Source organism: Meriones unguiculatus, chromosome 4 (assembly GCF_030254825.1).
Source record: "Meriones unguiculatus strain TT.TT164.6M chromosome 4, Bangor_MerUng_6.1, whole genome shotgun sequence".
In the NCBI taxonomy this organism is placed as follows: domain Eukaryota; kingdom Metazoa; phylum Chordata; class Mammalia; order Rodentia; family Muridae; genus Meriones; species Meriones unguiculatus.
In genome coordinates this window covers 137,738,177-137,750,515 of record NC_083352.1, presented here as the reverse complement: position 1 = coordinate 137,750,515, position 12,339 = coordinate 137,738,177, and the positions used below count along the sequence as shown (strand labels likewise).

General features: G+C 38.9%; 1 protein-coding gene across 14 annotated transcripts in view; it reads right to left on the bottom strand.

Moving 5' to 3' along the window:
- The window catches only part of Tasp1 (taspase 1), a 225,635-nt gene that overhangs the window by 172,053 nt on the left and 41,243 nt on the right, over window positions 1-12,339 (bottom strand). For all 14 annotated transcript variants that reach the window (XR_009591656.1, XM_060383183.1, XM_060383190.1 and 11 more), the window contains 2 exons: window positions 11,671-11,791; window positions 3,765-3,849 (listed from right to left, as the gene is read on the bottom strand). Coding sequence is in view for 13 of the 14 variants with exons in the window: in XM_060383183.1 (XP_060239166.1) it covers window positions 3,765-3,849; window positions 11,671-11,791 (206 nt within the window). In the remaining variant the exon portion in view is untranslated. The remainder of the gene's footprint in view (window positions 1-3,764; window positions 3,850-11,670; window positions 11,792-12,339) is intronic.

Below are 12,339 nucleotides of genomic sequence, written 5' to 3'. Positions count from 1 at the left end.
GATTAGTGTAGCAACAGAGAAACAAACTATAACACCTATTGTTTAGGGAAATGTCCTCAAATGAGATGGAAGCATAGGTCAGTGACATGACGTTTGCCTAGTGTTTGCAAGATCTAGCAAAGGAAGGAAAGGGAACAAAATATCAAAAGTGAAAAACACATCTGATAACAGGGCATAGTCACAGACATCTGTCATCCATCCTCACTCAAGTGACAGAAGTAGGCCAGCTCATGCTAAATGATGAGTGCCAAGATAGCCTAGGCAACATAGCAAGAACCCATATAAGAACAACAAAAATATCTGACATATATAACCTACCTAGCATCACTATTGAGCAACACAGCACACTATAGTTTACACTCATAATCGTGTGGCTAAATAGAAACCCAGAAATGCAGACACACACATAGCAAAGAGGTGAGCTTCTTCAACAAAACCTGAGTTTTCCTAAGTAGAACAACAAAACGAAATCTGTGTATCTCACATGACAACAGTCAATTTAAAATGAATGGAAGACCTTAAGTAGGACCTTAAACTTTGATACTAGAAGATATGAGGAAAAAGAGTTCCAGTTATAGGAACAGATAAGGGCTTTCTGAAAAGAACTCCAAGAGCACAAGAAGTGATTCTAACAACTACTTGTTTCTTCCTTCTTCCCTTTATGAGCAACCCATAGTCAGTTACCTAATCCTTCCAAAGTGTCCAATAACCCTACACATGAGGTAGTTAGAATGAGAGGTGGTAGTTAGAATGAGAGGTCCCTCTAACCCTACACATGAGGTAGTTAGAATGAGAGGTCCCTCATAAACCTCAAGCACTTGAACACTTGGTGCCCAGGTGATGGCTGTTACAGAGAACAAAGACGTGTACACTATTAGCCGGGGGAAGTATGTTACCAGGGGTAAGCTTTAAGGTTTCAAAAACCTCACACCAGTGGTGGTGGCACACAACTTTAATCCCAGTACTCGGGAGGCAGAGGCAGGCAGATTTCTGAATTCAAGGCCATTCTGGTCTACAGAGTGAGCTCCAGGACAGCCAAGGCTGAGAAGTGTATTGTGGAAAAGGGGGAGGAAAGAGAAAAGGGCCCAGAGGTAACAGGAGCTCCACAGGAAGACGACCGCTAGGAACCAGAGGGGCTTGCTGACTGAAGCATCAACCAAGGACCTTGCATGAACTGTACCTAAGCCCTCTACAAAGATGTAGTAGATGGGCAACTTAGGCCTCATGTGAGTCCTCTAGTAAGGGAAGTGAGGACTGCATCAGACATGGGCTCACTTGCCAGCTTTTTGATCATTTCCCCTGGCAGGACTGACTTTCCAGGAGAAGAGGATATGCTCAGTCCTGATGCAACTTGAAGAGCTAGGCTGAGTGGGAAAGGGAGCTCCCCATTTCTGAGTAAAAGGGGAGGGGATGGGAAGGATGGGAAGGTGGAACTGGGAGGAGGGAGGAGGCTACAACAAGGATGTAAAGTGAATTTTAAAATTTTTTAATTAAAAAAAGAAAAAGCTCACGCCATTTCAAGTTAGCTCTCTGTTTCCCTGCTTGTGACTGTGAGCTCACAGCTTGAGCTGCAATGCCTTCATTCTGTCATAATGGACTCCAACCCTCCGAACAAGAAGTAAGCCCAGTTAAACTCTTTCTTCTACAAACTGCTTGGTCATGGTGTCTCATTGCAGAAATAAAAAAGTAAGAATATAATGCATATTTTTATTAGTCTTACAAAACACAACTATGTAAATGCATACGTTTATATGTAAATAGAAAATACAAATAACATAAAAGTCTACTTAAAAATTAGAAAAATTAGAAAAGCTTCAATTCAGGACAATTGTTACTAGGCACAGGAACTCCACAGCTCAGCACGGGAATACGGGACAGTGTGAAAGATGAGGATCCACTAATAAGACTTTAGTTGGCTGAGTCTGATGGTTTAATACCTGTACTCCTAGCAATCAAGAGGCTGAAAAATCACAAGTTCAAAACCACTCTGGGCTAAATGACAATATCCTATCTTAAAAGAAGCATGAAGAAAGAAAAGCTCAGTCTAGGTAACCTCAAATATTTTGGTTATATTTTATTTATATTATATTTTATTAGGTGGTATTAAATTGTTCATAATATTATTTTGTAGGTTTTTTTCGGGACTTGAGGGTTTGTTTGCTTGTTTGGTTGGTTGGTTGGTTGGTCGGTTGGTTTAGAAATTATAGCTGGGCATGGTGGTGCACACCTTATCTTGGGCACTCCGGAATCAGAGGCAGACAATGTTCTGTGAGCCAGCCTAAACTATAAATCAAGTTCTAGGTCAGCCAAACCTACACAGTGAGATCCTGTCTCAACATATCAAAAAGAAACAAAATATAAGTTAACTTTCTTTTTCAATTCTACAATGTAAAGATTTATTGCTATGGGATGAGGGAGCTCACCATGAGGATAAGATCCCCATGACAAGTATTACTGTACTTATAAAAGAAACAGCATTCCCAACCCACCTCTATCACTTTCTCTCTCCTCTCACTGTCTTCTCCCTCTCCCCTCTTGTTCCTCCTTCCCTCCCTTTTCCTCTCTCTCTCCCTCTCTTCTTACCCTCCTCTCCCCATCTGTCCCTCTGTAACTTGCTCTCCCCCTTCCCTCTCCCATAAACTTCCAGTGAGAGGACAACACAAGATAGCAACTACCTACAAGGCAAGAAGAAAGCCCACACCAAACCCAGACACGCTACAACTGTGAGTTTGAATGTCTCAATATCTACATTTGTGAGAACTTAAACTTTGTGGAAACATTTGCTAGAAGATTCTGTGCTGTGACATAAATTAACATTACTGTCACCCTTCTTCTCTGTACTTAGTAACAGGACTAGAAAGCAAAAATGTTAACCACTCAGTCATTTAGGCTGTTTATAGCTTTATACTGAGAAAATTTTATACTGTACTTTTTTTAAGACTGATTTTTACTTTGTGTGTATGAGTGTTTTGCCTGCATGTATATATACCATTCATATACCTGGTGTGCACAGAGGTCAGAAGCGGGCATCAGGTCCCTTGGAACTGGAGTTATATATAGGTATAAAACACCATATGGGCACTAAGAAAAGACTCAGGGTGAATCAAGTGCTCTTAACCTCTGAGTCACACATCTTTCCCACCCACTTTTCAAACTTTAATTTGTGCTGTGCTTTTCTAAACCATGTGATGACCAATTGGGGCAATGGGCTACACCACGGGAGAACGACAGGCCCATCTTATAGTACAGCTTTCCCACCACAAACGACACACACACACATACACACACACACACACACACACACACACACGACACTGACTTGTAAGTCTGTTCTAATGATCTCTTAACCCTTTTTATCTCTTCTCGTTAAGATGAATAAGGTGAAAGACAAGACATTCTTAAGCATTAGTGCTGGAGAGTAGTTGAATCATGACTATTCACAATATGCAATGTACATTTTTCTACGACCATCCCAAGACTAATTACTTCAGACAATAGGCCCCACTATCTATGACAGGTTCTGAGATTCACAACACAAAATCCTCTTGAGAATTAACGACACATAAATCCAGAAATTAACTCCAACCTCCCTATTCCATCTGGAGCTCATCAACAGTATATTGCTCCACCATTACAGAACAAAGTATGCCTTAGTCTAAAACATGTTACTGCTGCAAGGAACCAAGAGCAGCAGTCCCCTATGAATTAAAGCAGCCATCACACACTAACAATCCAACAGAAGTCAAAAGAAACAAAGTGGTTACCAGGGAGGAATTCTGCCTGCAGACAGCTTGCCCTTCTGTCCTTCACACAAGAGTCTATTTGCAACTGAGACTGGATTCTTGATGCCTATAAAATAAAATTGGTATAAAAAAATCAGAAACATCTTCATATCTCTCTACTTCATTTCATGACTATTTCAATAAAACAACTTTAAAATGCCTTGGAAATTTTTCTTTATGTACACCAAAGCTTACACACATGAACACAATAATAGCTTAAAGATTTGCTAAGGAAGTGGTTCTCTTTTTTGTTTTTTAACTTGGATATTATTTATTTGTTTGTTTACTTGATTGCTTTAAATCCTTTTTTATTTATTTATTACAATTTATTCATTTTGTATCTAAGCTGTAGCCCCCTCCCTTGTCCCCTCCAAAAGCCACCCTCCCTCCTTCATCTCCTCACATACCCCTCCCCAAGTCCACTGATAGGTGAGGTCCTCCTCCCCTTCCCTCTGACCATAACCTATCAGGTCTCATCAGGACTGGCTGGCTTCTCTTCCTCTGTGGCCTGGGAAGGCTGCCTCCCACCCCCAGGGGGAGGTGATCAGAGAGCCTGCCACTGAGTTCATGTGAGAGGCAGCCCTGTTCCCATTACTAGGGAACCCACTTGGACACTGAGCTGCCGTGGGCTACATCTATGCAGGGGTTCTAAGTTATCTCCATGCATGGTCCTTGGTTGGAGTATCAATCTCAGAAAAGACTCCTGTGCCCAGATTTTTTTGGTTCTGTTGGTCTCTTTATGGAGCACCTGTCCCCTCCAGGTCTTTCTCTCTCCCCCTTCTTTCATAAGATTCCCTGAACTCTGCCCAAAGTCTGGCTATGAGTCTCAGCATCTGCTTTGATACCCTGCTGGGTAGAATATTTCAGGGGCCCTCTGTGGTAGGCTCCTGTCCCGTTCCCTGTTTTCTCCCTCTGACATACATCCTTAAATATATATATATATATATATATATATATGTTTATTTATTTTAAATATGGAATCCTCTATCTGCAGATACACCTGCAAACCAGAAGAGGATGTCAGATCACATTATAGATAGTTGTGAGGCACCATGTGGTTGCCGGAAGAGCAGCCACTGCTCTTACACACTAAGCCATCTCTCCAGTCCCTTACTTTACATCCTGACCACAATTTCTTCTCCCTTCTCTCCTCCCAGCCCTTCTCTTCACTTTCTCTTCAGAAAAGGGGGGTCTCCCATAGATATCAACCAGCCTTGGCATAACAAATTGCAGTAAGACAAAAGGCATCTTCTCCTATTGAGGCTAGACAAGGCAGTAGGGCAGTGGTTCTCAACCTGTGGATAGCTACCCCTTTGGGAGTCAAAAGACTCTTACAGGGGGGTCCTCTAAGACCATATGCATATCAATATTGACATTATGATTCATAACAGTAGCAAAATTACAGCTGTGCGGTAGCAATGAAAATGATTTTATGGTTGAAAGTTAGCATAGCTTGAGAAACTAACTGTATTAAATGGCCACAGCATTAGGAAGGCTGAGAACCACGGCTCTAGGGGAACTCTGACCTGAGACTAAGAAGTAAGCATTACAATTTCTGAACACAGTGGTAATACAGTATATTCAGGTAAACCTACACACTGTGGGCAGAAAAACAGCCAGAGTCCTTTTCTGATGGGAGGAGAGCCCAAGCAGCAAAGGTTAATACAAGTGTGTCTGTGTCCCACAGCCCATCTACCCAACCACTCAGAACATGGGACACTGAACACACAGCAGGGAAAACCTGATCACACCTGTAATCCCAGCCCTTGGGATACTGAGACAGAAAGATTACCAAATATGGGCTGGAGATATGGCTCAGAGGTTAAGAGCATTGGCTGCCCTTCCAAAGGTCCTGAGTTCAATTCCCAGCAACCACATGGTGGCTCATGACCATCTATAATGAGGTCTGGTGTCCTCTTCTGCTGTACAGGTATACATGGAGGGAGAACACTGCATACATAATAAATAAATTTTTAAAAAAAGAATGTTTAAAAAAAAAAGATTACCAAATATTTGAGGCTAGCCTAGGATATATAGTAAGTTTCAGGCTATTGAGTAAGACTTTGCCTCACAAAACATAACAAGAGAGTCATGACAGAACTAGAACAACAACAAAATCCCAATTAACTTTATATCTTCTTTTATAACCCATGTCCATTTCCTGCATTTAATCCTCCTTTACCTCTTATATTTAGTCTTTCTTGTTCTCTTTTCTTCTTGTCATACTGGTACCTACATGTACATCTGTTTACATATATACATCTATTATTGGCTAGATTCCATTCATGGAAGAATTACATACATTTTTTTTCTTTCTGAGATAGTGTGACCTTACATTCTAAATCCATCCATTTTTCTGCAATTTTTAACTTCATTTTTCTTTAGAGCTGAGTAATACTTCATTCTGTATATAGCTGTTATCTAGTTATCTGGTGAAAGACAACTTTGTTATAGTGACTAAAGCTCAATAAACCTGAGGATGCAAATATCTCTGTGGTAGGTGTGAAGCTCTTAGTATATCCCAGAAGAGAGAGAGCTGGGTCATACAGTAGTCCTACTTTTAATTTCTGAGAGCTCTCCACACTAATTTCCACAAGGATGGTGTTAATCTGGAGCCTTACCATGATTGCGGGCTCCTTTCTCTCACATACTCTCCAACATCTCTGTCGTGTTTTTGGATGGTTTTGATTGTGGTGAAGTGATACCACAAAGTAGTTAAAACTGCATTTCTACGACAGCCAGGAATATTGAACACTTAGCTATTAGTCATTTGTATTTCTTTTTTTAACTTTATCCTTGGTCCATCTGATCATTGGTAGATTGTCAGTTTTATTTCCTTGGTATTTAAATTCTTCAATTCTTTGCATATTCTGGATATTAGCCCAGTGTTGAATGCAGCTGGTAAAGAGTTCTTTGCCATCCTGCCAGATTGTAAATGCCTCTAATCCCAGCACTTAGGAGGCAGAGGCAGGCTGATCTCCAAACTGGAAGCTAGCCTGGTCTACAGAATGAATTCCAGGACAACAAGAGCTAGAAGAAAGAGAAGGAGGAGAAGGAGAAAGAAAAAGAGGGGAAAGAGGAGGAGAAGGAGCATTATCATTTTATGGGCTGCTAATGCTGTTGTTTCCTTCCTTTGTTGTTGGAACACAGTCCAAGAACGAAGTCATGTGAGGGGAATTCTGAATGCTTGTGAGAAAACTCCATAAAAACAAAACAAGAGTCTTGTGACCTCAGTTTCTTTAAATAATCACAGACTTGTTCTTGAAATGTGCTTTCATAACCCTCCCAGATAGGAGCGAGTCTACTTTAGGTCATTCATTACAACTGGATACTGTTATTTGTTTATATGCCTCTATGGAAAAACATGTTTGTGCTACATATATCTTGCCCTTCTGATTGTACACTTTACTCATGGAATTCCCAACCCTCCGAGCATAAATTGTTTGAGGCTGTGAATAATGTTGGCTATTGCATGGACTTTAGTCCACCTCATTTTAGGCTCCACTACATGAAGTACATAATTTCTCTAAGGAGAGATGTGGCAATCCATAGCTAGGATGGAGGAACTCCCAGACCAAACTGAGTCTTGTGCAGGAGCCTAGTCCGGTGGAGAAAACTCTCTGGAGCCATTTATTTTGATATGCAGAAAGATTCCTCTTCCTAAATTACAGCAGCCGCAAGACAGAACCTAGGCGGCGGCTCACGCACTAGCACAAGGACCTGAGCTCAACCCCTAGGACCCACATTTTTCTTTAAATGCCAACCACAGCATTTAAAAGACTGTGCTAACTGATGACATGCTTATTCTATCCTATTTCATAATTTTACATTGTTTTAATTTTCACTTTTGTATGTGAGTGTTTAGTTGTTTTAGCATTCATCTTGCTTCATGGATTTCATTGCTGTTTTGTTTGTTTGTTTTTTCTTTTCTGAACCTATTCTATGGTGTTTTCTCTAGTACTTCTCCTACCTCTAACTCATATACTTTTCCTCTTTTTCCTACTTCATTCCCTCTTGTTCTCTTTCCTCATTCCCATCTTCTTTTTGATTCTTTATTATTAATATAATGTCTGAGATTTATTACAATTAAGTCATTAAAACTTCAAAAACAGAGAAACAACATTAAGAGTTGTAAGAGAAAGCACCAGCTCACCTACAAAGAAAACACGTAAGAGATGCCAGGTCTCTTAAGAACTCTGTCAGGAAAGCAAGGAATGATATACATCAAGCCCTGAAATAAAAAAGAACTGCCAACCAAGAATGCCAAGTCTACACAGTGAGTTCTAACCCAGCTAGAGCTTACATGATGAGACTCTCAGTAAAGATAATAATAATTTGTAATAATTCAAAAAACAGCATTTCAGTGATACGCAAACCCTTTCAAGTAGAGAACAACCCCTCCCCTTGGGGTGTAGGGCCAGCTATGGCAGCTACATTAACAAGCCGTTTCCCGTGGACTTCACCTGATTCCCAATAGAATCTGGTAAGGAAAGAAGTATCTTTTCAATAAAGGGCAATAACTCATTTTAAACCCAGAAAAAAAAAATGAGTAAATCCTGACCCCTAACACACAGAAAAGTTAGTCTGAACATGGTAAGAAAAACAAATGCTCAAGGTAAAAACAATGAAAAAAATAACAAAGAAAATAAGAGAGACTGGCTTCCTAACTTCGGATAAGTGCAACTTTTTAAAATACAATGACCCGCTGGTTTTAAAAAAGAGAGAGAGGAATAACTAAATAACTCAGCAGGTAAAAGCACCGGCTGCTCTTTCTGAGGACCTAGGTTCCATCCCAGCACCCATACAGCTCACAGCCATCTTTGATTCTAACTGCAAGGCACCTAATGCCCTTTTCTGGCCTCAGTAGGCACTGCACACAAGTAGGGCACAGACATACATGCAGGCAGTCAAAATACCCATGCACATTCAATAAAGATTAAAAAAATAAAAGTTGATTCCTTAAATGCATTATCATAGAAAACCTGCTCACCCAAAGACAGCATTAACAGAATGAAAAAAAAAAAAAAAAAAGGAAATTACAGCTTGGAAAGAAATTTCCATCATATATGTATCTGACAGGATTTTTATCTAGATATACAAAATATATCTAAAAAGCAATAAAAAAGAATATTCAATAAATATGTTAAAAAGTTGTAAATGAAAACTTTTCAACAAGAATGTCTAAAGGTTGTATAGATAGAAGAAAAAGTACTTTAGTATAATTAATCATAGGAAAACTCAAAACAATACAAATACAGAAATATCACATTTGCTGAATTTCAATAATAATCAATAACTGTAGTTACAGAAATGCTCCTACACTGTCTAGTGGGAATGCAAGCACAGAGACTACTTTGAAAACTAGCAGCAGCCACTAGCAAAGCAGTAAGACACCTAATACTGAGGTCAACTCGTAGGATATAGTCAGAAAAAGTTAGTGCTTATTTCCAAGACATATGTAAAAGAACACTCTGTATAACTTTATTGAAAATGGTCTAGGACCAGAAACTACAAATGTCTCAAGTGACAGTAGGTGAAATAAGTTACAGACTTCAAAGCAAAATGAAATGACAAGCAATAGAAAAATAAATTACTGTGGCACAAACTGTGGATAAATCTCACATGCATATTGAGAAGGAAAAAAAAAAGAGAGAGAAACACAGTTATCTTATTCCACTCACAGCAAATTCAGGAGGAGACATATTGGTTCAAAACCACATCTGCAGGTGGGGAGAATCAGCAAGTGTGCACTAGCAAAAAGCATAAAGAGCCTTTCTGGACTGTGACAATGTTCTGTGTGGGAGTCTGGGGAACACAGGTGCTCACAGAGGACAGAGCCTTCAGTTCCCTTTAACCTGGATTGACAGGTGGTTGTAAACTGCTGAAGACTGCTGGGATTAGACCTGGGTCCTCTATAAAAGTAGTATACACCTTTGACCACCGAGCCATCTCTCTAGCCTACTGATCTAAATCCTAACAAGATGACATTTAATGCTGAGATCTCAGATGATCTTCAGTGTATGCCAGAATTCCAAATAAGTAGGCTCTAATACTAGAAAAAAAATTAACTAACCAAAAGTAGGGCAAACAGAAAAAAGAGAAAGAGCCAAGATCTCCTATATACATATTGGCTGCAACCAAAACCTGCAGCCCAGACTGAAGGTGCATCTTTATCACATAAAAACATTCAGATTAAAAAGTTTTTCCACTTCAAAAGTTATAATTAAGAAAACTTCCCACCAGTACCTATTCTTTGTGTTTTTTGTTAAATCCAGATAGAGTAGATTGACTACTGAGAATAGCCATCACACCAGAAGATCAGAGTAAAGAGTAAAAGATTTTTTTTTCCTGAGGCATGCAAGAAGAGCATGAAAGTCCTTTCCAAAGCAACGATTTTCATCAAGAAATCAAGCACTGGGATTTCACTCAGAGAATATTGATAAGAGCACTTTTAGCCCAAAGTGATATAGAAATATATGTAAATTTTTTAAAATGATGGACAGAAATCATTTTAATGATTTCTGGAATGTTTATCTTATACCATAAGTTCTTTGCTGAAAATGAAGTAAATGATGAAAAATTACAGCTACAAGATTCTGATTTAAAGAGAAAAAGTTCCCACAGTGGCAGGGTATTTGTCGCAAACCTAAAACTCTAACAGTCAAAAGACAAACACAGGGGTAATCATGAAATCATGACGAGCCTGGGTTGCAAAGCAAGCTCAAGGACAGTCTAAGCTACATAAGATTCTCCTTTAACAAAGGAGGAAGGAAGAAAAGGAGATAGGGGAAGGGAGGAAAAAAGAAAAGAAGGGAATTCTGTTTCATTAAAATCTATTCATGTGGGCCAGTGAGATGACTCAGCAGGGACTTGACTTAAGCCCCAGAACACACTTAAAAATATGGATGGGTGGCATGCCTCTGCAATCTCAGTGTTCCTGCCATGAGATGTGAAGTAGAAACGGCAAAACCACTCGAAGTTCCTGTGACAGGTAGCCTCCAGTGCACAGTGTGACAGAAATCATGAGAAAGCCTTCCTAAGCCAAGGGGCAAGAGAACACCAGCACCTAGGTTTTCCTCTACCCTCCACATGCGCACAGTGAGGCACACATGTGTATGCTCACTTACATATCATGCACATAGAACAACATTCAATTTTTAAAACAACCATACTCACAAACCATAGCTCTACTATGTAAATAACTCAGATTTTTTTTACTGGTTAATAACCAGGGAAAAACAGAGATAAAAAGGAAAGACATATGGAATAAAAAGTAAATTTTATTGGTATCACCTAAGATGTATTAATGTTAATACTTTTCAAGTTGCAAAGTTAATAAACTATTCTGAATTAAGTATTAAATGTCTATAATCTCTTTAAGGACTAGAGAAGAGTAATGGACTTCTAACCAAACATGGACACTGCTTTATTTGTTATGTTTTGTTGTTGTTGTTGTTGTTGCTTTTCAGTGTCAAAATTCAGAGTCAGGACCTTGTAGAAACTAGGCAAGTGATCTACCAAATAAACTACAGCCCTAGCATTCGTTGTTTTCTTTAAAACTGTTTATACCTAAGATTTTATGTTCTTAATTTGGTTAAGGAGGAATAATAATTGTTTCAACTTCCCCATGTTAAAAATATGGGACTAAGCCAGGCCTTGGTGGGTGACACACACCTTTAATCCTAACATTTGGGAGGCAGAGGCAGGCGAATCTCTGAGTTGGGAGCCAGCCTGGTCTACACAGAGAACCCCTGCCTTAATTATAATTAATTAATTAATTAGTCAATTGATTAATTCACTGACTGGAAATGAGTCTGCAGAAGACATGAAGTGGTAACAGATGTAGTTGTTCAAACAACAGACATTCTATGTCAAAATGCCCACATACCACTCAGTGCTCCAACTGCTCCGAAATTTAAGGATTTTCCATCCATTATGCTGGCATCACACTCAATTTCTCCTAAGAGATTTAGATTAGATCCCATTCCTGCATTTGTAAAAGGAGAATCCTAAAAAATAAAACAAATTTAAATTCTATTAGTCTTAAAAAATAATTAATGTCAGTCCCTCATAAGCCCTTCTAGAAACTATAAGGAAACAGAACATTTTCTAAGACTCATGCAGATGTCAGTATGTCTCTAAAATAGTATAACAAAATTAGAGATCAATATACTTTGTAGATACTAACATCAAAATCATTGAAGAAACAAAATCAAAACAAACCAGCACAATGTAAACAAGAGTTTTGTATCATGAACAAGAGGGATCTCAGAAAAGCAAGGTTGGTTTAATATCTTGAAAAATAAAATTAATCAAAATAACCCATGTTAATAAAATAAGGGAATCGTTAGAAGACATACAGAAAGGGCATTTAACAAACTACAGAAACCTTTTCACGAAAACATGCACAATCAATTAAACAAGGATGCCAAAACAACTCATAAAAAAAGAATAATCCTTTCACTCAATAGTGCTGGGACTAGACATCATACGTAAGAAACTACATCTCTAGCTCACACCAAATACAAACATTAAGTCAAAGTGGATCAAAGACCTA